Source organism: Schistocerca gregaria, chromosome 5, assembly GCF_023897955.1.
Source record: "Schistocerca gregaria isolate iqSchGreg1 chromosome 5, iqSchGreg1.2, whole genome shotgun sequence".
In the NCBI taxonomy this organism is placed as follows: Eukaryota; Metazoa; Arthropoda; class Insecta; order Orthoptera; family Acrididae; genus Schistocerca; species Schistocerca gregaria.
The window spans coordinates 461,612,923-461,640,443 of NC_064924.1; the positions used below are offsets into that span (position 1 = coordinate 461,612,923).

The 27,521-nt window shown below is 43.3% G+C and overlaps 1 protein-coding gene across 6 annotated transcripts in view; it reads right to left on the reverse strand.

Moving 5' to 3' along the window:
• Nucleotides 1–27,521, reverse strand: part of LOC126273196 (aryl hydrocarbon receptor nuclear translocator homolog) — a 477,342-nt gene that overhangs the window by 188,226 nt on the left and 261,595 nt on the right. For all 6 annotated transcript variants that reach the window (XM_049976728.1, XM_049976727.1, XM_049976726.1 and 3 more), the window contains one exon: nucleotides 11,666–11,746. In XM_049976728.1, the coding sequence (XP_049832685.1) occupies nucleotides 11,666–11,746 (81 nt within the window). The remainder of the gene's footprint in view (nucleotides 1–11,665; nucleotides 11,747–27,521) is intronic.

Here is a 27,521-nt window from a genome sequence, read left to right on the forward strand (position 1 = left end):
AAACAGTGTATGAATGTGGAAACCTTAGCAAGAGAGATAGGGCGCCGTCCCCTTTCATTATCAAGGAGGTTAACACCAGATCGTCCCCTTTCATTATCAAGGAGGTTAACGCCAGATGTGCTCCAACAATAAACACAACTCGCACACCTTGGGTTGAAGCATCTGTTGTATACTTCTGAGTGTCGCCTGAGGTCGTGTGTCATACAGTTGTATGATTTTAGTCGCAAAATGGTATTTACTACACTTGAAAATATTCTATTTAAAATTATCTATAGAAGTTCCGCTCATTACGTTGCTACCCTTAGTTCTGAAATGGTAATCCCACTACTGGTTTCTGGAAGCGCAGTTCCTACCGTTGCTCGCAGGCCATGGTTTAATTAATATATTACTGTTTGCTTCGAAAATAGTATGCTGTTGCTATTGTTCAATTATTCTCTTTAAACGCTGCTGGTGGTGTCAATATTTAGTTTCAACCAAACAACAAACAGGGAATGGCGAGAATCGTTTTGCCAGATTAGCACTGTGTGCCAATCCGAAACTCTTTTAACCGTAACATACTGTCATCCTTCGAGCAAAAAACTATTCCTAGTAGTTGGAACAAAGCACCCGTCTACAAGAAGGGTACCAGAAGTGATTCACAAAACTACGGCCCTATCTCATTAACATCCACCTTTTACATAACCTTAGAACACATTCTGAGCTCAAATGTAACGTGGTATCGCCAACAGAATGACTACCACCACATCAACTAGCATAAACTTCGAAAACATCGACAATGCGAAACCCAACTTTTCTCATATGACTTCTCGAAACCCTCAGATTGAGATAAACAGGAACATGCAGTATTTCTTGACCTCCGAAAACCATTTGACTCAGCACCACATCTTCGCTTACTATCGAAAGTACGATCGCAAATGGTATCAAAGAAAACGTGTGACTGATTGTGCCCAAAGAAGACCCTGCTGTTCATGTTGCATATTAAGGACCTAGCAGTCAATATCAACTGTAACAGACACTTTCCAATTGGTACTTTTATCTGTGATGAAGTCCTGTGTAAAAAATAAAAGATGCACAAATATTCTGTCATCTCTTAAGATTTCAAAATGATGCAAAAACTGCAACTTAATAATGCCGAAATGTTCAGAAATTAAAATTGGGCACTTCACAAAACGAAATATGTAGCATCCTTTCAGTATAACACGAGTGAGTCATAGTTGGAATCGGAGAACTCGTGAAGTTTGTAGCTACATGAAGCTGAATGTCACATAGTCAGTCGCAGGTGGCGGACTTCTATTCTTTGGCAGGATACTACGACACTGCAAACAGTTCACAAAGAAGATTGTTTGCAAATCACTCGTTCGACCCATGCTAGAATATGGCTCAAATGTGTACCACAGATTACAATTTAGGTAATGTCACAAATTAATTTATTCACCCTAACGGGTTTCGACACATCCTCATCAGAACACAGCTGTGACGAGAACAAGAAATAAAACGTAAGAAATGGTAAAGAATTTTTTTCATCCATAATACAGTGATTTCCACTCATACTTACAATAAAATACAAACAAAACCCTCGAAAGTGAGGATAAAAGACACCGAAAATAAGATTCACATACCTATGGAGACAAGTGCAAATGTCTATGCACCGATATCATACATATAACAGAAACAGTACAGGCACCGGATGGCATTAACAGTCATATAGAGGATAAACTGAGTATCAAAGACCCTCTATGAAAAAACTGAAGCGACGTATCGGGTAACTGTTACATGAAGACGCAGCTAAAGAGAAGTCATACAGGAGTAATACATTAAAATGCCACAGTAATAAAACATTACAGAAGAACTTATATCATGTAAATGTTGATAGTATGTATAGTGCATACGTAGACATCGACATAGGACAAATTACGCAATAGGCACAGAAGCGGAACAGTTCACCGTCAATACAAAAATGGGAATGTAATTTTTTATCTTTTACAACCAAGGTGTGACGAAGACACTAGGAAAAATGCACCAATACCAAGAAAAATTAAAAAATCATACAGCCAAAGTAACATATACTAGGTGACAGTAAAACCAATGATTTAAAATGTACCTTGACATAATAATAACTAAACAAAAAGAATGAAGTGTTGTAGGAAAAGGGCAACTAAGATTAGACAGGTACAGATCAACATGTGCTCACAGCCATAAGCAACAACATGAACCTGATGTTCAGCCGGCCGCTGTGGCCGAGCGGTTCTAGGCGCTTCAGACCGGAACCGCGCTGTTTGCTACGGTCGCAGGTTTGAATCTTGCCTCGGGCATGGATGTGTGTGATGTCCTTAGGTTAGTTAGGTTTAACTAGTTCTAAGTCTAGGGGACTGATGAACTCAGATGTTAAGTCCCATAGTGTTCAGAGCCATTTGAACCTAATGTTCAGCAACAAATAAGTGGAAGGGTTACAGTATCAACGTAAATATGACAAACTTTGCATAAAATCAAAACATGTAAGATAGTACGAGGGTAACAAAGTTCAGTGACAAACAGTTACAAACTAGTAACCTTAAGGCATCATCCACAGATGATCAACGATTCTCTATCTGCCTAATCTTAGGTGCCTTCTTGCTGTAATATTTTACTCTGTTTGTTTAGTTATTATCATGTCAATGTACAATTTAATCCATTGGTTTTATTGTCACGTAGTATGTATATTATTTTGGGTTGTGCCTGGCACTGGCGCGTTTTTCCTAGTACCTTTGTCACAGCTCGGTTTCAAACGATAAAAAATCATGTTTGTCATTTTTGTATTGACAGTGAGCTGTTCCGTTTCGTGACTATTGTGTAATTTGTACGTAAAGCTATGTCGATGTTTATACACGTCCCGTATATACTATCAACATTTACATGTTACAAATTGCCTTGTAATATTTTATTACTGTGACATTTTAATGTACTACCTGTATGGCTCCTCTTTAGTTGCAACTTCATGTGACAGTTAATCGATATGTCGCTTCAGTTTTTTCGTAGAGGTCACATTCTTTGCTGTTTAAATGAAAATTAGATCAAGACCCAAAGCTGCCGACAGGCGTTGATATACATCAACGGGGACAGTTGAAAATGTGTGCCCCGACCGGGACTCGACTAGAGTGTAGACATTAAGTTGTGAATGTGGGTCTCACGGGGAGCGTGCTAGGGGTAAATCCCTGCAGTCGTACTATCCTCTGTGCCCTCGGTGGCTCAGATGGACAGAGCGTTTGCCATGTAAGCAGGAGATCCCAGGTTAGAGTCCCGGTCGGAGGACACATTTTCAACTGTCCCCGTTGATGTATATCAATGCCTGTCGGCAGCTTAGGGTCTTGATTTAATTATCACATCATTCTAGAGAGCTGAACGGTCACCAATGGTATCTGTTCTTTCGGAAATGTCCGAAAGAATAGTACCATCTTCATATACTTTGCTATTTAATTTATCCTCTTTATGACTGTTAACGCCATCTGGCGTCTGTGATGTTTCCCTCATCAGTAAGTTATCGGTTCATAGCAAGAGAGTCTTATTTTCAGTGTCTTATATGCTCACTCTCGTGAGCTTTGCTTGTATTTTACTGTAAGTAGGAGTAGAAATTGCTGTATTATGGGTAAAAATTTTCATTAGCATTTCTTATATCTTATTTCTTGTTCTCGCCTCAGCATAATTATGACGGCGTATCGAAAGTGTAACGGTAGATGAATTAATTTGCGAACAAGACGTTTCCAAAATTGTGTCCTGTGTCAAATCTCAACGGTCGCTTGCGCCAAATATGGAAGGATTTCTCAATCAAGTGTACAGTGCCCATACTACACAGCGTATACACAGAAGGACAACACCACTTGTCACAGGTTTGTATGACTGATGGGAGAGCTACAGGGAGGTGTTGAAGAAACAAAACTGGCAGATGCTTGAATGTAGATGCAAACTATGCTGTGGAAGTTTATTCACAAAGTTTCAAGAACCAACTTTAATTGAGGAATCTAGGAATACACTATCACTCTCGTAAGGTTCGGGAAGACAACTACAGCGCTCACACGGGCGTTTAAGCAAAAATAGGCTTTTAAATATTTTATAGCCATGGTGATGTGGAGATTAAATGAATGTTAAAGTTGCGTTATGTAATACACATCTGCATAAGTATATTTTATTAGCGCCGATCGATTTTAGCTAACGATGAGACCATCTTCGGGTACAAAAAATGTCTTAGCTATGCACCTGCGTAATTGGAGTAACAGCTATCAGATGTACATTGTTCAATGACTAATAGTAGCTGTACTATGTAACATATATGTCCACTTAACTTCACAGCCGTTTCTGTCACAGAAACATTTATGAGGTTAAATGAACAATATGTTACGCATTTATAGCTACTATTCGTCATGCAACAAAGTAATCTGAGAACTGTTATTCCAATTACACAAATGCACAGCTGACATGTTTTTGGACCCAAAGATGGTCTGATCCTAGATCGAAATCGATCGTCTCAAATGAAATATACTGATACAGCTGTATATTACGTAATGATGTTCTCAACGTAAACAGTTATTCTTTCTGAGCTCCACTCGCGAGTGCATCATGAAGAAACCTTAACGTATGATACGACAGGAAGTAACCTCTGCTACGGACTTCACAGTAGTTTGTAGAGTAAAACTGAAAACTAGTCTTCGTCTTCCGCGTTATGGGGGTACACGATCAAATCGTTAAATCAGTCCAAAATTTCTAGTACAGCACAAACTCGAGATTCGAATAAAAGCTATATTTTTTAAACCTGCAGTTATAGGCAATTACACTGATGACATAGTCGCGACATGACACTGACGGTCCATGGTCCCGTTTCGAAACTTCCGACTACAAGAAATATCTGGAAACGAATGAAAATATGAAAAGCGCATACGCTAAGTGTTCTGTAAAACGTCATCCTCCTCTTTTTTCGGCTTGATTATGGGAAGGCGGAAACTGGATATTATGAAGGCCATCCTCCATCGGTTTCATAAACAAAAAAAGAAAAAAACAAGGGATGAGTAGGTGAGGTATTCATTAGAAATGCAAGAAAAGCAGAAGAGATCTGATGGCGGCAATTACGGCTATAACGACGTGCCCGGGGCCGTCACGCAGCCGGGCTACTGGGAGGCAGCGCGGCCCAGACCCCGCGGCGCTTCCTCACGGTACACGGCACGGCACACCCGCAACGGCCGATACCGAGATTTACGGCGTACGACGGATGGCCAGAAAAGCAACGTGCCGTAGGACGAAAATATCGCAGTACACACTACCTGTACTGCAGTAGAATTATACTGAGGGAACAAAAGCCATGGGATATCTCCTAATATTGTGACGGACCTCCTGCCCGGCGTGTTGCAGCAACAAGTCGTTGAAGGTCCTCTGCAGAAATACTGAGCCAAGCTGCTTTCTATAGCCGCCCACAACTGCGGACGTGTTGCCGTAGCAGGATTCTGTGCACGAACTGATCTCTCGCTTATGTATCATAAATGTTCGATGGGATTCATGCCATGCGATGTGGGTGGCCAAATCATTCGCTAGAATTGTCGAGAGTGTCCTTCAAACCAACCGCGAACAACTGTGGCCTGATGACATGACATCCTAGTTTGGAACATGAAGTCCATGAATGGCTGCAAATGGTCTCCAAGTAGCCGAATATTAGCATTGAAAGTCAATGATCGGTTCAGCTGGCCAGAGGACTCAGTCCATACCATGATGCAGCCACCACATGCTTGCACAGTTTCTTGTCGACAACTTGGGTCCATGGCTTCGTGGAGTCTGCGCCTCATTTGAACCAGACCATCAGTTCTTACCAACTAAACCGGGACTCACCTGACCAGGCCACAGTTTTTCAGTTAACTAGGGTACAACCAATACGGTCACGATCCCAGGAGAGGCACTGCTGGCAATGTTGTGCTATTAGCAAAGCCACTCGTGTCTGTCGTCTGCTGCGGCAGTCCATTAGCGCCAGATTTCATCGCACTATCCTAATTGATACGTTCGTCGTACGTCCCACATGGATATCTGCGGTTATTTCACGCAGTGTTGCCTCTCTGTTAGCACTGTCAACTATACGTAAACGCCGCTGCTCTCGGTCGTTAAGTGAAGGCCGTCGGCCACTAAAATGTCCGTGGTGAGAGCTAATGCCTGAAATTCGGTATTCTCGACACACTCTTGACACTTTGCATCTCGGGAATACTGAATTCCCTTCCGATTCCGAATTGGAATGACCCACGCGTCTAGCTCCAACTACCATTCAGTGTTCAAAGTGTGTTAATTCCCGCCGTGCAGCCAAATCACGTCGAAAACCTTTGCACGTGAATCACCTGAGTACAAACGATAGTACCGCCAATGCACTACCCTAACCTACTTTGTGTACGTGATATTACCGCTATCATTATATGTCATATCGGTATCCCATGACTTTTGTCACTTCAGTGTATACTACAAAAACACTTCGATCCAATTCTACAAAACCAATAGTTCCATACCAAAATTTCATATTTACACGAGCTAATTTTCAGCATTTTCAGTACATCTAGAGCCATCTCTACTGAGGAATAATGATGCGAGTAATTCATGGCTGTTGGATGTGTTTAACGTTGCTCAAACTTTTCACGTAGAGATCGCAGTACAACGTACTCGCACGTGTAGGTTATCGCCATCTTTTGGGCTTTGTGAAAGGTCGAATCACTGGCATGAGAAATACTGAAAGATCGCGCAGACTGTTGTCTGTAGTGTAGATTCTGCATATTGAGTGGTGACGAGATGGAGTCAGGACAACAGTGTGGCAAGAAGAGTGGGCAGTGATCCTTCCATATGGACTACATCACGAAAGCGTCGTAGGATTTCTCGGCTGATCCTGACGAAACGGTAGATGATAACAGCCGAAATAATCAGGGCAGAGGTTACAGGCAGCATGTTACCTCGAACAATCTGGAACAGATTACTGAAAGTTAGGTTGACATCTGGAATTGGCATGCGTCTTTCACCGCCGACGCTATACCACATACAACAGAGTCTTGCATGGTGCAGAGCCAGAGTAAAACGGCACACTGAGAGGCATTTTGAGATGGCGAGCGACGCGTCTCGCTTCTGTCTGAGGCAGTCAAATCACGAAAATCTCTCCTAAACGACCTGGTAAATGATCACAGGAAGCTGCGAATCTCGAAGACCATATCTCTCAACCTCCTGAGGTCAACGGGCAGGAGTGGGAAAGGGGGAGGCGGAGCGCTACTGGATATTGCAACACGTCAGTTTTGGTAATTGTTGGAGGGAAGCTAAATGGTTGCCAGTTTGTAGCAAGAATGATAAACCCTGTTGTAATACTCTTCAGCCAACCACGGGCAACCAGTCGTGGTTGAGAGGCTCGGGCGCTGCATCGGTGGTGTTTATGGGGTCAATAATGTGTAGCGAGATGGAATGCATCTCTTTGTAACGCACGGCGTTCTTATTAAACGGCAGCGAATGCTTGAAAATTTTTTATGTGGCAGAATGAGCCGGTGAGTAGAAGTGTGAGTGAGACAAATTGTATACGAAAGGGACAGATGTGCGAGAAAAATCGTTCTGCGGCAACGCTTCAACAAGTTTCCTACTCGTCATCTTCAAGCGAAGCTCGCCTGAAGATGACGAGTGAAACTTGTCGAACAGTTGCTGCAGAACGACGCCTTGACTCGGCTGATAACCCGAGAGGACTTCATCATCAAGACTGAATGTCCTAGAATTGTCTAAAGATAAACTTAACCGGAAACTGTAGTGATAACTTACTACAAATGTTTGCCCTCGAACGTATATAAGAGAAATTTCGCCAATGTCACCACACGAGAAAAATGTCGCAGAATGGCGCCGAATAAAACACTCCAACACCTACGAAACAACACGAGTCTGATGGGAGGTACCATATCGGGTAGTTGTAGTCAATTACTGTCAGTAATTCCGAAATCGACGACAGCCGACGAAATACGCGCATGCTTAAAACATCTACCATCTGACAGCACATGAAAAAATGGAAGTACCACCAAATATAAGAGGGAACAAATGGTGAGACGGAAAAGCCCAAGTATCTGCCGAAAAGCTCCTGAAAGTAGGAGTAGAGACTCATCCAGTGGAGAAAAGCTTCGGCAAATAGTGTTGATGAATGAGTTGCAGAACATCGTGGAAACCACCAAACAACTCATTCGCAAAATATACCCGTACATCACCGAAAATTACACACACTGGAGGAAAGGTAAACTTCGATCGACACGACGAACGTAGAATAATAAAGTGTAAACTTTCCTGCCGAATTTTTGAATTCGTTAGATGTTCGAGGAACCCTGCACCCGCCGAAATTGTGCAACGGCGCAAGATCATCACACATCTTCAAAACGCCTTATCGAAGTCAGTATAATGAAAAGGGGAAATGGTTTCCTATACCGCGAAATTTCCACCGAACTGCTCTTCAGTTTTGAAGGACTGCAATTTCTAGTGAAGTTGACTTACAGTATGACCATCATTAAAATGCAAAGACAAACATTCCACTACTGTCGTCACAACCTGAAGGAACTGTGATTTACACAAAGTCAATTACATACATCGCGTACTCATTTATTGGGTCTACCCAAACTTTATTAATTTATAGCCTGAATACCAAGCCTGCGAGCACATTACATAAGAAAATATTGTAACGAAAATGTAAAATAGCTTCCGTGATAAAATGAAACAGCAAAAATTTATAAAATAAAAGTACGAGGTAATGGAGACAGAAATAACTAACAACCTTAGCGATCAGTTTCACCACATCACACAGTACGCAGAAACTTCTATCACAATAAGCCAGGTAAACAAATTGTGTTTCGACGTAAATTCCTATGCTGCATTACTAACATTTATCATTCCCTATGTAATATATTTTTCGAAAATAATTTAAAACGGAGATTACTCAGCCACAAATCTGCAAGCTGTCTAAAGAGATCAATGGAACAAACCAGTAATAGCGGAGGAATCAACAATGACCAAACATTTCTTTCCTTGAAAAGAGTAACTAGGCGTTTGGTGTAACACAGCTGCATGTGTCAGAAGAGCACGGAGGAGGTGAGAGGGACTTTGTCCCCAAAAGGGAATTCAGTTGCCTGCACGGAGGAGGTGAGGATGTTAAGGACACTGCCTGTGCCGTTCGGTTAATAGTCCGTTCTCTCCGCACACATCGTGCCCAAGGACAGACTCCATACCGCAGCTACAATCACACGTACAATCTTCATTCCAAAAGTTAAATAGTAATTGTGTTCTCTCGGGTATTGTGTATACTCGTTTGGCTTTACTGACACCGAGAAGAATGACATTACATTTGCAGCCATCCGAGAAAAAATTTGTGCGGTAAGAACGGTCGTCATATTTACGATGTGTGTGGAAGGAAGAGACCTGCACGTCCCAGACCATGTAAAATCATCGTGCCTGGCTCCATAGATACGTTTGACTTATATGTTATTTCTTATTGCTTTCAAAGGCGCACGAAACATGGGGGACGTTACGAATTAGAAAGGAAGGATAAAAAAAATAGATTTCGCACAATGTGCAGGAAATGCTAGGGCAAGCACAAGAAGTTTAGTATTGGTAGGCACAAGATTGGTAATCTCCAACGCAGGTCCGAACCAGCTAGAAATACAAGAAACAGCTGCACAAGACTACGCACCTGTGAGTCCAGAGACTCAACTCACCAAAAACTTGAAGATTCGTCGACAGCCCTACATAAAAAACAAGTTACAGTGCAGCACAGTCCTATTCGGAGGAAATTACATCCAATGATCATAAATATGGCCTCGTCTTTACGAAATACTGGCCACGAACGTACATGCAGTTAACTTTGCCCTGACACAGACTCTTTTACTGAGCAGTGGAGGTTTATGTTGACAGTTGAACTACGAATTCGTGTTATAGTATCATAACAATCTTTTGTTATCACTCTATTCGCATAATTTTACGTTTACGGTTTGTACCTGAAGACAGTACCGTTTACAGGAAATTCAATTTTCAACACATTAATATTAACTATTCATAGAGGATTTGTCCTGATCAGGTCTCCGTAAGGTATCAGAAAAATAGACACAGGCCAAAATACATTTTCCTCTGTTCCTCTACAATGCTAACTTTTCCTTTGTTTCTGTTTCATCGAGTTCTCATAACTTATGCTAACGTAGAGGGCTTAGGGGAGGTGAGGAAAATACTACATACGGAATGATAGTGGATAAGAGTGTAGTGAAAGCAACAGCGCGCGCACACACACATCCAGCATATCTGCCTTGAAGCGTATTTCCTGTAATGGCAGCGCGTCGTAAGATCGGTCATCTCAAGAGCGCGGCAGTGTTGGCATACGCGGGAAAAGAGATGCCCGGCTGGTTGCTCGCCAGGCACGGTTACTATGGGCTTTTCTTTCCATCGCTGTATATAATCTCGGGGATATCAATAGTAGTGCATAATTTAAAAAATGCCCGAGATTCCGGATGGTTTGTAGTCATTAAATATGGCAGTCTCACGCTCTAAAGCGTTTACAAGATGCATCAGTTTGTGGAAATTTGATGAGCTGGTGCTCAGTTACTTAAAATGTAGCGTTCATATCCTCATCATTTCGTTTTGCGAGCAGACACGACTGAAGTATTAGCCTACCAGATGTTACCGAACACTTTGGACCTAACGAGGTGGCGCAGTGGTTAGGTACTGAACGCAGTGGTAAGACACCAGACGGGAAACTGAACCACCATCTAAATTTAGTTTTCCGTCAATAAATCATGACTTCCGTGTCAGGTCAGCATTTCCAGAAAGAAGCCAATAAATCGCTTAGGGTCAATATTTTCTTTGAAAGGGCACGGTCGATTTGTTTCCTAGTCCGAGGTTGTGCTCCGTCTCTAATGACACCATCGATGTGTTCCTTCATCAGTTTGGCAATGTTTAGCTCTGAAAATATTTCGCCATACAAGTAATATCTTGGAACAAGCTACTCATTAAAACATACATCCGAAGACTAATGAACGTGGCAAAAATTTAACACCAACTCCAGTAGAGTGTAAAGCAGCAACATCTAAACTCGGAATGCAAAACAATGCTGCAAAGACCTTACAGACGTTACTTATGCATCAAATATGGCACTGGAGTAAATAGGGAATAGAAGGACAATCAGTAGCACGTGCAGTGTTCTGTCACACCCATCACCTGAACCGCACGACCCTTGATTTCTGCCTATCAATGGTTTTTTTGTCAAGTAGGGAGATGAAGAGTGGCTGAGTGCCAAGGATGAGAAATGACTCTTCTACACTATGGTCCAGTGGGCTCTCTTTACAAACCCAGAATAACTCATGCCCCATACGTTTATTTATTTGCTTCTTTCGAAAACTTTTTTTTTACAATTATCTGCAGTCCACACTTTAGTACAAGTTGTTTTTGAAATATAGAGTAGCACAAAACTACAGTGTTTAAAAGACTTGGTAACATGTTTGTGCTGTCCGTGCCCCCACTAGTCTAAGATGAAACTGAAGTCGACTAACACCTGCAAGGCACTGTCTCGTTAGGCACTCCTGCAATAGCTGCCCCACTTACTGCAGTGCTCTCCTCTTAGGACTGACTGTTAATCCATTGGGAAATGAGTTAGTGAGCATGGTAGCTCAGAGTCGGTACTCACCTGGCGAAACGTTCCTTGTCTTGTATACTGTCTTCCTCCATCCGGCTGTACTTGCTAACGCTCGGGTCGTCCTCATCGGACCTGAAAATAGACAAAGACGCTTAAGTACAAAGCCATTTTTAACAAGCTGTGGACGAGTGCAGAAAAGTAAGACACTCCATCATGTCAGAACGTCAGTTTTTGACTGGCCTTAATTAGTATTCTGATGTGATAATCATGTGCTAGTAGTTGTTATAAATTAAAATAGTAAACAACAAACCCATGTTTTAAAACTGAATGTGATTGTGTGACTGTTTCTCCTTACTTCCTACATCCTCGAAACTTTCACCACATGTTGAATCGAAATAAGTTCATGAATCCCTAAGAGGCTCCAGAAACATGAGGCTTTACTGAACGAGGTGTAAGCGGCGCTTCACATTTCAAATAGATAAATAAAATGGAAGTTTTCGTTGGGGTTGGCGCTTGAGATAACTTTTAGTTTAATCCGATTGTTATGCAAGCTACTTCGATAAAAAAAAAAGACACACAAGATTAAAGGGCTTGTGGTTCGCAGCAGCGGATACATTGAATTCAAATACTCCTAGTAGTAAATGTAATGCAGACGACAGCTTCAAAAGACGTACAGGATGGGCACTTGGAAGGGCCAGAGTTGAGGGTGGAGAAAACACACTGCTGAGAGACATACTGTTCGCTACACTAAAAGAAATATCTCATACAAAATCTTCAATATTTTCAACGTTTTGACAAAACTCTTGTAGGTTTCATATTCCTGATATACTGTCCGCTGAAACAGCGACCAACACAATAAAAAATACTTGTTTTATTCTATAATTGCAATTTTTCATTTTGTATACGGGCCATCCTATGATCAAAAAATTCCAGGACGTAGAATAATAGTACGAGACAAATTTAAGAAAGATTTTTTTTCACTATGATAGCAAACGCATGTTACACAATGCAACTTTAGAATGCAAGGTTGCACTCTATACCGTGAGTTTGATGCCTTCGTGGAATTCTCTTGCAATTTTATGTATTGTGCTGGAATCTTTTGATCATAGGAAGCTTGAGAATGGTTCTGTGTGCCGAAACTGAAAGCTAGAAAAGCATAATAAAAAATTACAACTACAGACTAAAACAATTTTTTCGCTTGTCGATTTAACGAAACATGAGAAAGATAACTATAATGACCATGCAGTACCTGCGAAATATTATTTCTGGAAACGATACATTATAGGTACATTTAGAAATTAACAAAGCTGATGCTCAAATCCATGTATCTTCGATGTGTGTGTGTGTGTGTGTGTGTGTGTGTGTGTGTGTATGTGTGTGTGTGTGTGTGAGAGAGAGAGAGAGAGAGAGAGAGAGAGAGAGAGAGACAGACACAGACAGGCCCAAACGTTTGCACGAGTAAAATATGAGACGAGCACACAACACGGAACACTCATTGAAAGTATGGAGACTTTTTCAAAAAAAAATAATAGATAAATAAAAGGGAAATCGCAAAAACTAACCAAATTTAAAAACTACTTTGTCAACAAAATATAAAGTTAACATTGCTTTAAATGCGAACATTTTAGATTAGCTTTGCCGTGACTGTTATTGACATTAAATCAAACAACGAGTTCACTGTCACCAGTCACTGTTTATTTATCTCCACGACACGTTTCATAGGTTTGAACCTCCATCAACAGGTGGATTTTCATTTGTTAGTGTGACATTTGTGTGTGTGTGTTATGTTACGGAGAGGTCGTCACTGAATGAGGACAGATCTAACAGTACCAGTGACAACTCTCATGGCGTCATAAGTTGCACGTCAATGTTCGTTGTGTGGACACTCTTTTCCCACACAGGAGTGCAATATTCACCAGCAGAAAACACATGAGCAAGTGCAGCAGACCGTAGAGTATTGGCGTTCGCCGCATTCCATCTGCTTCCGGCAATCTTGCGAAACAGATTCACTTCCGGGCCAAATTTCTTAGATAACTGGAGGAATGGTTGTTTGAATGCCAAACACTGATTCCGAGTCATTCCTGAAAATACGGGACTATAGTTATTCGGTACTTCAGTTCCATCGAAAGTCACGTGTACCTTCCTTTGGGCTTCATTAAACACACGCTGCTGAGAATGACATACGAGTATCAAAGATTACACACCTTGCTGTACCTCTGACATATAGATTATAGGCAACTGGTCGCAGTCTGTGACTCACTGACATTACTCGTATGTCTCGTTCAGTGGCACCGGCTAAGCACAGATTCCGTTTTGGAATTTTTTCTTTGATAGCTCTCACAGGTCCGCAATAAACTCTCAAACCTGAGCGTTTTGCAATACATATAACACCTTTTCGCAGATGCTGGATGGCGTGTTCTTTTTCTCTGGCTAGCCTGTTTTGGGGCGTCTGCTGTTTCTCCCCGTTTAAGAATGGTCCAAATCACATATTTGTGCCTCATTGTCACCCCGTGCTTTGGACGCGTCGTAAGTGCCAAATTACAAATGCAAAGCTTTCTTTCAAATCTTGCAATGATCGGTGTAAATGAGTAATACCACGTTACACTTTCGTTCAAAGCCGGAAAGAGGCAAGGGCACACTACCTTCATTAGGATGTTCAAACCATCCTTCGAACTGAAGACAGCTGTACTCACTCTATTTCCCTCAAACCTTTCCTGCCTGACAGCCTTTCTAGCAACATTCAACTAGCAAGACTTTTGCTTGGGTCAGCAGTCGCTGCCACCACATTCTTCTTCATATCAGCAGTCCCCCTCCCCCCTCTATCCACTGTCCTCTCACACATTTACATTGATACTTTGTGCATTGTAATGGAGAAATATGAAGAGCAACACCTGAAGAAAGACAATCAAGGTTCACGACAGCACTGCTACTTTTTTTATGGTACAGTGAACATTTTACGCAAGAGATTAAGCAGGATCATAAAGCTAAGTGGTCTTTGCAGAATCTGTGCCTGTTCAAGTAGGGTGACTTCTTGTTGCCACTGCTGTTGGGCTCTTCAATCCGAAGACTGGTTCGTGCAGCTCTCCACGCTAGTGTATCCTGCGCAAGCCTCTTTATTTCTGAAGAACTACAACAGTCCGCGTCAACCCGAATCTGCTTGCTCTAGTCAAGGTATGAGCTTTGAATGCAATTTGTTTCTCCCCCATTTCCGCCTATTGTCAAACTGAATATTCAAGGTTCCTCAAAATGTGATCCACCAACCAAACCCTTATTTTAGTAAAGTTGTGGCATATATGTAACGAAATAATAGGCAACCAATTGCATAAAATTTGATTTCTTTATCAGTTACTGGCACTTAGTGCCATTCTTCGGAAGGTGATACCACCTATCGGATTATTTGCGAAACGCAATGGCTATTGAGAAGAACGACCGTGCACGGTTGGTTAAGTGGTCTCTCAGAACGGCGGGAACAACAGCGCTGCAATGTGGGAATATCGCCGGCAGAAACAGCTGCGAAGAGACCTCATGTTAATGAAGACGGCGCAAATTACACTGGTATCACTACCAGATTCAGAATGCGCACCAACGAGATAGCCTAAAACGTCATGACTTTGCCCTTCGTTTTTTGGCACGAATGGAAACGGATGACATGTGGATGCCGAATATTTTTTGGACGAACTAGGCACATTTTACTCTGCACTGTGCTGTGAATGCATAAACTGTCGCATATGCAGCTCTAATGCTCCACATGTTCCACAGAAACAACCACTGCACTAAGCTTGTGTGACTGTCTAATGTGCTTTCACAAGCTCTTTCATTTTCGGTCCGTTTTTCGTTGAGGAGATGACACCTTGCCGACCTAGTAGTGACGTCTGCACTATATATATAAGGACCTCGTTGTCCAACATGTGATTCCAGCTCTGTGAGAACGCAGCTGTGTCCACTCTATCATTTTCATGCCAAGTGGTACACAGCACATGTAGCTTGCCAGGTGAAAAGATTTGCTTCGAGAGATCTTCGGTAACGACCACATAATCTTTAGGCACTTTTAAGATGTGCGACCTTCCAGACTATCGGCCTAAACCCATATGGGCTTAAATGGCTCTGAGCACTATGGGACTTAACTTCTGAGGTCATCAGTCCCCTAGAACTTAGAACTACTTAAACCTAACTAACCTAAGGACGTCACACACATCCATGCCCGAGGCAGGATTCGAACCTGCGACCGTAGCGGTCGCGCGGTTCCAGACTGTAGCGCCTAGAACCGCTCTGCCACATGGGACGGCCAAACCCATGTGGGGATATCTGAAAGATCGTGTCTGTCAGGGATGTGTCTGGACTCTTCCTGATCCGAAGCATGGCATTCGATGACATATCGGTCAGATGACACCGAAAAAGATCTGAGCAACTGTCGACCACGCGGTGTTATGGGTGCAGTATGATGCTGAGTTGGGACGCGACACTGAACTTACGATGTAACTTGTGATCGTATCCTAACAAGCTTGCCAGAAACACCATTATCATTTGTTTGATCGTTTCTCCACTTTTCCAGCGCCAACACCACATTCTAACTGCTTACAGCGCCATATCTTCACCTGGTAGCGGAAAGTGTAATTATTATTTCTTTTAGCATACTCCGCGAGAGAACCGATTAATGAACATACCTACGATGTTTCAGCGTCCTGTGCTGCATAAAGCCCGCAGTACAACATTCGGAACACCGTCTGTTTAATTACAATGAGGTAAAAAAGTCTTGGGATACCTCTTAAATTCGTGTCGGATCTTCTTTTGCCCGGCGTAGTGTAGCAACTCAACGTGGCATGGACTCAAGTCATTGGAAGTCACCCACAGAAATAATGAGTCATGCTGGCTCTATAGCAGTCAACAACTGCGAAAGTATTGCCGCTGCAGGATTTTGTTCAGGAACTGACTTCTCGCTTATGTCGATGGGAGTCACGCCGGGCGATCTGGGTGCCCAAATCATTCGCTCGAACTGTCCAGAATGTTACTCAAATCAATCGCGAACAACTGTTGCCCGGAGACATTACATCGTTGTTTGGGAACGTGAAGTCCATGAATGGCTTCAAACAGTCTTCAATCAGCAGAACATTATCATTTTCACGCAATGATGAGTTCAGTTGGATCAGACGATTCAATCCATCCCATCTAAACACGGCAAGCACTATTACGTAGCCACCACAGACTTGCACGGTGTCTCGTGGACAAATTGGGTCCATCGCTTCGTGGGGTCTGCGCCAAACTCGAACCCTACCGTCAGCTCTTACCAATCGAAATCGGGACTCATCTGACCAGAGCACGGTTTTTCAGTCATCTATGATCCAAACGGCACGGTCTGCAATAGCTCATTAACGCCAAATTTCGCCGCACTGCCCGAACGGATACGCTCGTCATACGTCCCACGTTGAGTTCTGTTGTTATTTCACGCAGTGTTGAGTGTCTGTTAGCACTGATATTTCTACGCAAATGCCTCTGTTTCTTTGTCGTTAAGTGAAAGCCGTTAACCACTGCGCTGTCCCGTGGCGAGAGGTAATGCCTGAATTCTGGTATCATCGGCATTCTCTTGACACTTCGGATGTCGGAATGTTTAATTTCCTAACGATTTTGGAAACGGAGTGTCCCAAGCCTCCAACTCCAGCTATCATTCCGCGTTCAAAGTCTGGTAAGTTCCGTCGTCGGCCATTATGACGTCGGAAACCTTTTCACACGAATCCGCCACAGCACTGCCATTTTATAGCTTGTGTACGCGATACTACCGCCATCTGTCTGAGTGCATATAGCTATCCCATGACTTTCGTCACCTCAATATATAATCAGCCGGCGTGCTCCACAAAAGATATCAAATAATTCTGAGGAAACGTCTATTCCAGGGGTCTTGTTTCAACTTAGGTTTTTCAGCGCTCTATCGAATTCTTTTCGCGGTGTCACATCTCTCAGCTAATCTGGATGTATGTCCTCTTCCCCTACATAATACTGCCATCGAGTTTCTTTTCTTTGTCTTGCCCTTCTGGAAGCTCTCTTTTCGCCTTCCCGCCTTCCCGCTTAGTACCGGCCTGTCATCTGAGCTCCTGACAATCATTTCGCCGGTTAAGCTCTTCGAGAAATCTTATAGTGTTAGTAAAATGCTCGCCCATCTATTGCTATTGCACTCGAGTATCGAAACCCCTACGGCTGTAAACCGTAGAAGCAGTGGGGCGTGCAGGTGTGGGAGAGGCGGGGATGGGCGAGAGACGCGATGGCGTGACGCGGCCGATTAGCAGCAGGCGTGTGTCGCGGCTACCTGTGCACGCGACGCTACCTGCTGCTGCTGCTGCTACCTGCGGCTGGGCGCCGCTGCCCAACATCGCTTCCACGTGCACGGGCCAGGCAACGTAATGCCAACACACCACGTTTGGCATCCACACCTGTCCCCATCCCCCCACGTAGTGCGTAAGTCAAATATGTACAGTTGAGAGACATCTGACATCGCTAAAACTGGACAAATTTCCAGGTCCACCTATCATATTCTACACGTAATTTGCAACTGAGTTAGACCACCTTCTTATCCACAACTAGCTGTACTCGGCCACTCCTTGCTGTGGCTCAGTCTGCTTAAATGCAAAAGAAAGAAAAGAGAAAGCACACGTCTCTATACGTATGGGAACTGGAATATACGTCCTGAACTCGTTCTCTCCCCTTTCTCTGCCCATCTCCTCCTCCTTCCCCCTCTTTGTCCATCACCTCCTCCCCCCTGACTCTCCCCATCTTCTTCTCTCCCCCTCTCTCTCATCATCTCCTCCTGCCCCTTCAGCCCATCTCCTCTTTCCCGTTTTCTATGTCCACTTCTCTGTCAATCTCCTTTTCCCCCTCCCTCTGACCTTGACCTTTTTTATTGTTACTGCAAATTCAGGTTCTCTAGTAATATTCAAATCATAAACCAATAATCCAATTCTCCTGTTTGCTAACAACGTGTCACTTGGAGCCACTCTGGCCGTGTGGGGGTGTCGCATTGTCCTGCTGGAGTTGCCCAACTCCGTAGGAATGCACAATGGACATCAACGGATGCAGGTGATCGAACAGGATGCTTACATACGTATCGCCTGCCAAAGGCCTATCTAGACGTATCAGGGGTCCCATATCACTCCAACTGCACACGCCCCACACCATTACAGAGCCTCCACTAGCTTGAACAGTCCCCTGTTGACAGGCATGGTCGGTGAATTCATGAGGTTGTCTACATACCCGTACAAATCCATCCGCTAAATACAATTTGAAACGAGACGCGTCCAACCAAGCAACATGTTTCCTGTCATCAACAGTCCAATGCCGTTGTTGACGGACTGAGGCGAGGCGTAAAGCTTATGTCGTGGAGTCATCTAGGGCACACGAGTGGGCCTTCGGATCCAAAAGCCCATATCCCTGATGTTTCGCTGAATGGTTCGAACGCTGACACTTGCTGATGGTCCAGCACTGAAATCTGCAGTAATTTGCGGAAGGGTTGCACTTCTGTCACGATGAACGACTCTCTTCAGTCGTCGTTGGTCCCGTTCTTGCAGGATCTTTTTCCGGCCACAGAGATGTCGGAGACCTGATGTTTTACCGGATTCCCGATATTCACGGCACACTCGTGAAATGGTCACACGGGAAAATCCCCATTTCATCGCTACCTCGGAGATTGTGTGGCCCATCGCTCGTGCACCGACTATGACACTACGTTGAATGCTGTGATGTTAAAACTGGCACATGGATGGGTCGTCAGCTGCGGGGGCCTATCGTTACAGTGTTCGGTGCACTGTGTGTTCAGGCACACTTGTACTCTGCCCAGCATTAAAGTCTGATTTTAGTTCTGCCACAGTTCGCCGCCTGTCACGTTTCACCAGTCTGCCCAGCCTGCGACGTCCGACATCTGTAATGAAGGGTGGTCGCCCAGGCCCACAACGTCTGGAGGTGGTTCCACCTTGGTTTCGTCACGAGTTGAAGACATTCACCACAGCACCGGACAAGTCGTGCAATGCCTCCGGGCCATCACAATCTGCCTTCGGTCAAACTCAAGACAGATCGCACGCCTTCCCGGTTCTACATACGAACACCACGCTCACTAAGATAATACATGCAGCGTGCATGTGTCTGACTAGCATTCACTCCTCGCCAGGTGACGCTACTATCGCGTGGGTGGGTTTATATCATTAGTAAGTCCAGAGTTTTGGCTGATCAGTGTATATGAAAGCACATTAAGGAATGTTTGTGATAGTCGACGAGTACATCTCCATCATACTCCGCAAGCCACCTAATGGTATGTGGCAGAGGGTACTTTCGGTACCACTCTTTGATCCCACCAACTCTGTTCACTTGCGAGAAGTGCGTGGGAAGAATGATTGTCGGCAAGCCTCTGTATTGGCTCTAATTTCTCAAATTTTCTCCTCTTGGTCAATACGTGAGATGCGTGTGGGGGCAAGTAATATGTTGTCCGACTCCTCCTGAAAAGTGGTGTCCCGAAATTTCAATAGTAACTTTCTCCGTGATGCACAACACCTCTCTTGTAACGTTTGCCAGTGGAGTTCGTTTAGCATCTCCATAACGCTCTCTCGTCAGCTAAACGATCCCGTGGCGAAACGTGCCTCTCTTCGTTTGATCTTCTCTATCTCCTCTATCAGTCCTACCTGAATTCCAGATAGATGAACAATACACAACAATCGGGCGAACAAGCGCCTTATAAGCCACTTCTTTCGTGGATGAGTTACATTCCTTTAAGATTCTTCCGATGAATCTGAGTCTGGTGTCTGTTTTTCCCACTGTCTGTTTTATATGGTCATTCCACTTAAGGTCGCTCTGGATAGTTACGCCTACATATTTTATGGCAGACGCTGTCCCCAGCTGTTTGCCATCAACAGAGTAGCTGTACAGTAGTGGATTTGTTTTCCTATGTATGCGCAATATGTTACACTTATTTACCTTCAGGGTCAACTGCCAGAGCCTGCATCAATCATCAGTTATCTGCAGGTTGTTCAGCAAATTCTTACTATCTTCTGGCGTTGCTGCTTTGGTATAGACAACTACATCACCTGCGAATAACCTTAAAGGGAATCCCACGCTTTCTACTAGATCGTTTATATGTACTGTAAAAATCACACTTCCCTGTGGTACTCCCGATATTACCTTTACATCTGTCGATTTTGTTCCGTTAAGAGCGACGTGTTAAGTTCCATCTGCAAGAAAACCTTGAATACTATCGCAGGTCTGCTTCGATACTCCGTAAGCTCGTATTTTTTTCATTAAACGGCAATGCCGGACGGTGTCAAATGCCTTACTGAAATCAAGGAACACGACATCAACCTGAGCGCCGTTGTTCACTGGGCCGTGGAAGAACAGAGCGAACTGAGTTTCGCAGTATCTCTGCCTGCGGAATCCATGTTGATTTTTATACAGGAGATGTTCATTTTCCAAAAACGTCATAATTCTTGAGCATAAAACACGTTCCATTATTCTACAACAGACCTATAATTGTGTGGATCTGTCTTACGGCCTTTCTTAAAAACGGGAATGACTTGCGCTTACCTTTCTTTGCTCAAGCGATCTACGATCTACGATAAATTACTGGTAGAATGGGAGCAAGTTCTTTCGCACTATCTTTATAGAATATTATAGGTGTACCATCTGGTCCTGACGCCTTTGCACTATTAAGCGATTGTAGCTCATTTTCAATTCCACGATCGGTTATCTCAATATCTGCCATTTCGACGTTCGCACGACTGAAAGGAGGGACAGTGTTACGATCTTCCGAGGTGAAACAACTTCGGAAGACCGAATTCAGTATTTGCGCCTTCTCTCCGTTTCTTCCCTTTCGGTGCCGGTGTGGTCGCTGAGAGAATGAATAGATGATTTTGACCCATTTAAAGTAGTTGTAAAGAATGAAATTTCTCATCTCGTATCGACGTTAACGCAAAGATCGTTTTGAGCAACACCGTCTCTCTAATTCAGGGAGACTACACTTCCCCACATATGGGATGTTGATCGTTCAACTGAACCCTTCAAGTAGGTGACAGTAATGTTACTTTTTTCTTATACTAATACCATACAGGCTATGATTTTCACTTAGTAATCACAGACCCATAAAGTGACGATGCAGCTACATTCTGCATACTATTGAAAGACGAGGATATTATCAAAGAAGCTGGACGTGGAATACGGCGTTGGCCGTGCTAAAGTGATGTCGACTGCAGAGGTCAAGCAAGTTTTAAGACGTCCTCCATTTTGCGCCTAGTGATTCGGCAGCCCTGCATACGACCTAATTTCCGAGCGAGTGTCAGTGCTAAACACTCCCTCCTGCGCGCAACATGCGCGGGCTATCCGGAAAGTAACCGCTATACTGTGACTCACGCAGTAGGTCAGTGTGCTACAGAGGACCTCACATGCTCAATATTTACTGCGCCATACTCAGTACTGCGCAATAATATTGACCGTCTGAGAGCGGTATTGAAGGTTTGCGCAATATATTGAATGCGACTAGACAGCTTTAAAAATATTAACGCTCGCTCAATATATTGCACCATGTAAGGGCAGTATTGCACAATAAGCGAAGTTCCTGTCGAGGCGGAGAGAAATTCCGTTCACGCCGTACGAATTTCCGCAAAGAACTGGAAAAGTTAATGACCAAAGATCATTGAGTGTACTGGAAGATGTATACGAGTATTAAAACACCATCTTTGAGAAATGAAATTCCCGACTGTTTACGAAAAGCAAGATACCTCGTTGTCAAGTTGAGCAAAGGAAACAAGATAATGGTGTCATGACAGTAAGCAGAAATGTTGCAGTTTTCAGAATAGTAGGCAAATAAGATCAAGGTCAGCTGTCCACTAACAGTTCAAATGGTTCAAATGGCTCTGAGCACTATGGGACTCAACTGCTGTGACCATCAGTCCCCTAGAACTACTTAAACCTAACTAACCTAAGGACGTCACACACATCCATGCCCGAGGCAGGATTCGAACCTGCAACCGTAGCAGTCGCACGGTTCCGGACTGCGCGCCTAGAACCGCGAGACCACCGCGGCCGGCACCACTAACAGTAAAATTATTTTTATTTTGTTACAGAACAGAAACACAAAGACAGCAGCATATTACGCCAAGTCATTTGTTTAATTTGTAATTAGTCGTTGTTATGGTATACAAACCTACGCCCTTGTCCACTGAAATGTTTACTAGAAGCATTTCACATTTACTCCTCCAGGACGTAAATATTGTGCAATAATATTGCACAGCTCTAAAATTGTTTCACGATAAATACTTGGCGTGTGAGGTCCCTTTACAGCTGTAATAGCATCATGTCGCTTTGTTTCTCATCCATCTCTCAAATCTGTTGACAGTTATCCAGAAATTTGTGCAGTAGGTCTATAACTCGACCATAATATATTTTGCACCTGGGCGCTTCGGTCGGCTTATCTTGAATTACTATCGTGATATTTCACAAGGACACGCTGAAGCACTTAATACTAGGCGCGCAGTCCGGAACCGTGCTACTGCTACGGTCGCAGGTTCGAATCCTGCCTCGGGCATGGACGTGTGTGATGTCCTTAGGTTAGTTAGGTTTAAGTAGTTCTAAGTTCTAGGGGACTAATGACCACAGCAGTTGAGTCCCATAGTGCTCAGAGCCATTTGAACCATTTTGAACTTAATACTACGTGTACAACTGTAATGAAATCATTCACAATGTGATGCGGTTTCTTTTGTACTTGCTTACTGAAACGTCATCGCATGTTTCCAATAACGGCCACGGGGGACAAGTACAGTAATATCGTTGTCGGTTAATATAAGGAGTGAATGCGATAAGCGAAGGTGGTGTGCGTTAGTGTCGTTTGTTTAAAGCCGCCAGAAGGACTTGGTCGAAATCGACTACTCGTGGTAGGTACCCGTCACGTGCTTACGCGTAAATTAGCTGCAGCAGGGAACTGCTACGGGCGTCGTCCGCCAACAACGGAAGTTTAACACTTCCCGCCGTGCACACTCTTATTACAGTAATAGATTTTGTGTCTTCTGAGTCATTGTGTGGTTGATTTCTTTTCGTGATGAATTTGCAAAGGTTGCATGCGGATCTGATATTTTTCCTACTAGTGTCTTTCTACAGGAGTGACACAATACGTGAAAGAAAAAAAAAGGTGTCGAAGGTCTTACGATACCTGTACAAAGAAAATGCCTACATGGGTACTCTGCAAATCACACTTCAGTGCATGGCAGAGAGTTCATCGAACCACCTTCACAGTAATTCTCAATTATTCCAACCTCAACAAGAAAACGACCACCTACATCTTTCCGTGCGAGCTCTCAGTCCCCTATTTTATTATGATTATCGTTTCTCCCTTTGTAGGTCGGCGCCAACAAAATACTTTCGCATTCGGAGGAGAAAGCTGGTGATTGAAATTTCGCGAGATGATTCCTCTGCAGAGAAAAATGCCTTTGTGTAAATGGTGTCCACCCCAAATCCTGTATCACGTCAGTGACACTCTCGCCTATTTCTTGACAATACAATTCTTTGAACTTTCTCGATGCACTCCTAATCCTATCTGGTACGGATCCCACAATGCGCAGCGTACTCCAAAAGACGACGAATAATCATAGTGTAGGCAGTCTCTTTAGTACATCTGTTGCGTCTTCTAAGGGTTCTGCCAATAAGTCGCAGTCTTTGGTTAGCCTTCCCCACAACATTTTCTACACTGTGCATAAATAAGAAAGCAAACAGATAAACGGTTTAACGAAAATGGTTTCAACAGTGAAAATGTCTCGTAGTTTAATGAGAAGATTACTGTCGTTTGAACTTAGCTTTTAGAAAGAAAACAAAATAAAATGGCAAAGTAAAAAGACGCTAGGTTTTGTTTTGAAATGTTTGGACGACACGTTTCCTACTGTTGCAGATCTCAGCAACGTGAAAAATTTACCTCATGAAGATTCGTTATCGGTTTTGTTTTTAGGTATTAATAACAAATACAATTTTTTAATCAGTTACTACATTTCCTTTCTTGTAAGAAGACGGTCCCTTACAACCACACTTACGCAGTTACGGTGCCAGACCGCATACCACACAGCTATCACATCACATGCAATTTTGGTGCCGACATTTAAGCAAAAACAAGCAGTTGTGACCGGTTGAATTTTTCATTCCCGCAACAGCTTCAAATGTACGACGCTATTTTTTGACAATTAACGAGCTCACTGAAATACTTTCTTTCTCCTTGGTTAGTAAAATACTTCGACCGGTAACGAATCCTTATAAAGATCTGTACTGCATTGCGTTTGGTGTGTATAATCTAAAAAAAAGTTTTAATTCGAATTATGTCAATTTTTAAGTCGTAAGAGGAAAAATAGAACACTGGTCGAGGACTACCTTAGGTAAGATCAGTTTGGATACACCCAAGAAATGTTGGAACATGCTAGGCAATACTGAACCTATGACTTACCTTACACCATAGGCTAAAAAAACGGATAGCTATGTGTTTATAGTATTTGTAATTAATTGAAAGCTTTTGAGTATACTGACTGGAACTCAAGCTTTGAAATTCTGTAGGTAGTAGGGATAAAATACAGGGGGCGAAGAGTTATTAGATCAGAAGCTATGTAGGAAACCAAGGAGAAATTTTAGAAGGGAATTAAATGTTGATGGCGAAGAAATAATAGCTGAGGTTTCCAATGGCATTGTAATTCTCTCAGACACGGCAAAGAACATGGAAGAGCAGTTGAACAGAATGGAGAGTGTCTTGAAACGAGGTTATAAGATGACATCAACAAAAGTAAAACAACGGTAATGGAAAGCATTCGAATTACATAAGGCAATGCTGAAGGGATTAAATTAGTAAATGAGTTTTGCTGTTTGGGCAGTAAAATCACCATGACGGCAGAAGCAGTGAGGGTATAAAATGTAGCCTGGCAATGGCAAGAAAGAGGAGAAATTTGTTAGTAGTGAATATAAATTTAAATGTTAATAAGTCTTTCCGAACGTATTAATCTGGGCACAGCCGTTTACGGACGAGAAACGTGAAAGGTAAGCTGTTCAGACAAGAAGAGAATACTAGTTTCCGAACTGTATTGCTACAAAAGAATGCTGAAGATTACAGGGGTAGATCGCGTAATTAACGAAGAAGCGGTGAAGGTAATTGGGGAAAAAAGAAATATATGACAAACGTGACTAAAAGAAGAGATCGGTTGATGGGACGCATCCTGCGGCATCAAGCAATCGTCAGTTCGGAAATGGAGGGGAGGTGGGAGGGGAGCACGTAAAACTGTAGGAGAATACGAATACAGTAACCAAGTGTGATTGGATGAAAGTTCCTGTATTTAAGAAGATGTCAAGAGAGCTGCATAGGATAGTCTAGCGTCGAGAATCTCTTCAAACCAATCTTCGGACCGAAGACCACAACACAGATTATTAAATATGAAGAGGGAAGAAGACTTACCTTACGCGAAACACTATTGAGAACATTAAGAAAACAGGCATTTGAAGCTCACTGAAGAACAAATCTACTGCTGCCAACGTACATTCCGCGTAAGGAACACGAAGACAAGAGAAATTAGAGCTCGCACGGAGGCATGTAGAGTCGCTTTTCCCTCGCTCTATATGCGAGTGGAAAAGGAAAGGAAATGACTGGTAGTGATACAGGATATCGGCTTGAGAAATATGTACATCAGTGTCGAAAATTAAAGCAACAAACCGCAATTTGTCCGTTCTGTGTCTCATTCAAGACATAATAGTACAAACTGTAACATATGTCTGCACGAAAGATGGCATTCCGGTCAACGGACAAACACACCAACGATGACGTCACGGCACCTATCAAACGGGGGAGTGTTTGCCGGTCCACAAAGGCACAGAGAAGACGCCTAACAGACGTTTTGGTGTGGGGGTCCATATGAAGAATGGAAGCTGGACAACTGCAAAATATTGTGGCCTTATAGCTTAATGTGAGTCGTTCTGTTGTTTCTCGGATGTGGCGAAAGTTTATAGAGACCGATACTGTATTGCGAAAACCAAGGCAGGGCCGACCAAGTGTGCCGTAAGAAAAAGAGGACCGTTATTTTGGCTGTAAGAGCACGACTGTACCGCCTTAGTACGGCACGGCAACTGACACCTGGCCTATAAGCATCAACTGAACGTGTTGCATCGGCGCAAACGGTGTACAGAAGGCTTCCGTAAAGTGGCCCTTATTGTTAGGTATCTTCTGTATGTATGCTTCTCACGCGTCATCACAGAAAGGAACGTCTAGAGCAGAGTCGTCAACATGGCACATGGACTGTCGAGCAGCGGGCCAGTGTTCTTTTCACGAATGAGTCCCAATTAGGTGCGGAGAATGATTCTCGACGGATTCGCATTTAAATGAAACATGGCACATGATTTTGGGATCCAAAAAGTGTCGAAATGGGCCGATATCGAGGTGGATCCCTAATGATGTGGGCAGGGATTATGCTGATCACTCAAACACCTCTTCACGAAAATGTACGAGTGAATACCTCTTCCGGATATTGTACGAGTGAATAATCAAGGTTTAACAGGGTCACGTACTGTAACTAGATCTTGGGACTTCTTGTGTGGTCGTTGTGAGTTGCTGTGGACCCAGATTTCGTTCTGATGGACGATAATACTCGACCACATAAGGCACGAGTGGTTGAGGGTTTTTTTTTTTTTTTAAAAAAAAAAAAAAGGAACATATTGCACGGAAGGTGTGGCCTCCGCTCTGTCCCGATTTGAATCCTATAGAGCATGTATGGGATGTACTAGGGAGACGGATTACATCACGTCAGCATCCATCAACCACTCTCCAAGACTTGCGACCACTTCTGCGGGAAGAATGGGCGTTATTACCTCAAAATGAGACTGATGAAATCATTCCCAGCATGACCCGTTGTTGGAAGGCCTGTATTACTGCCAG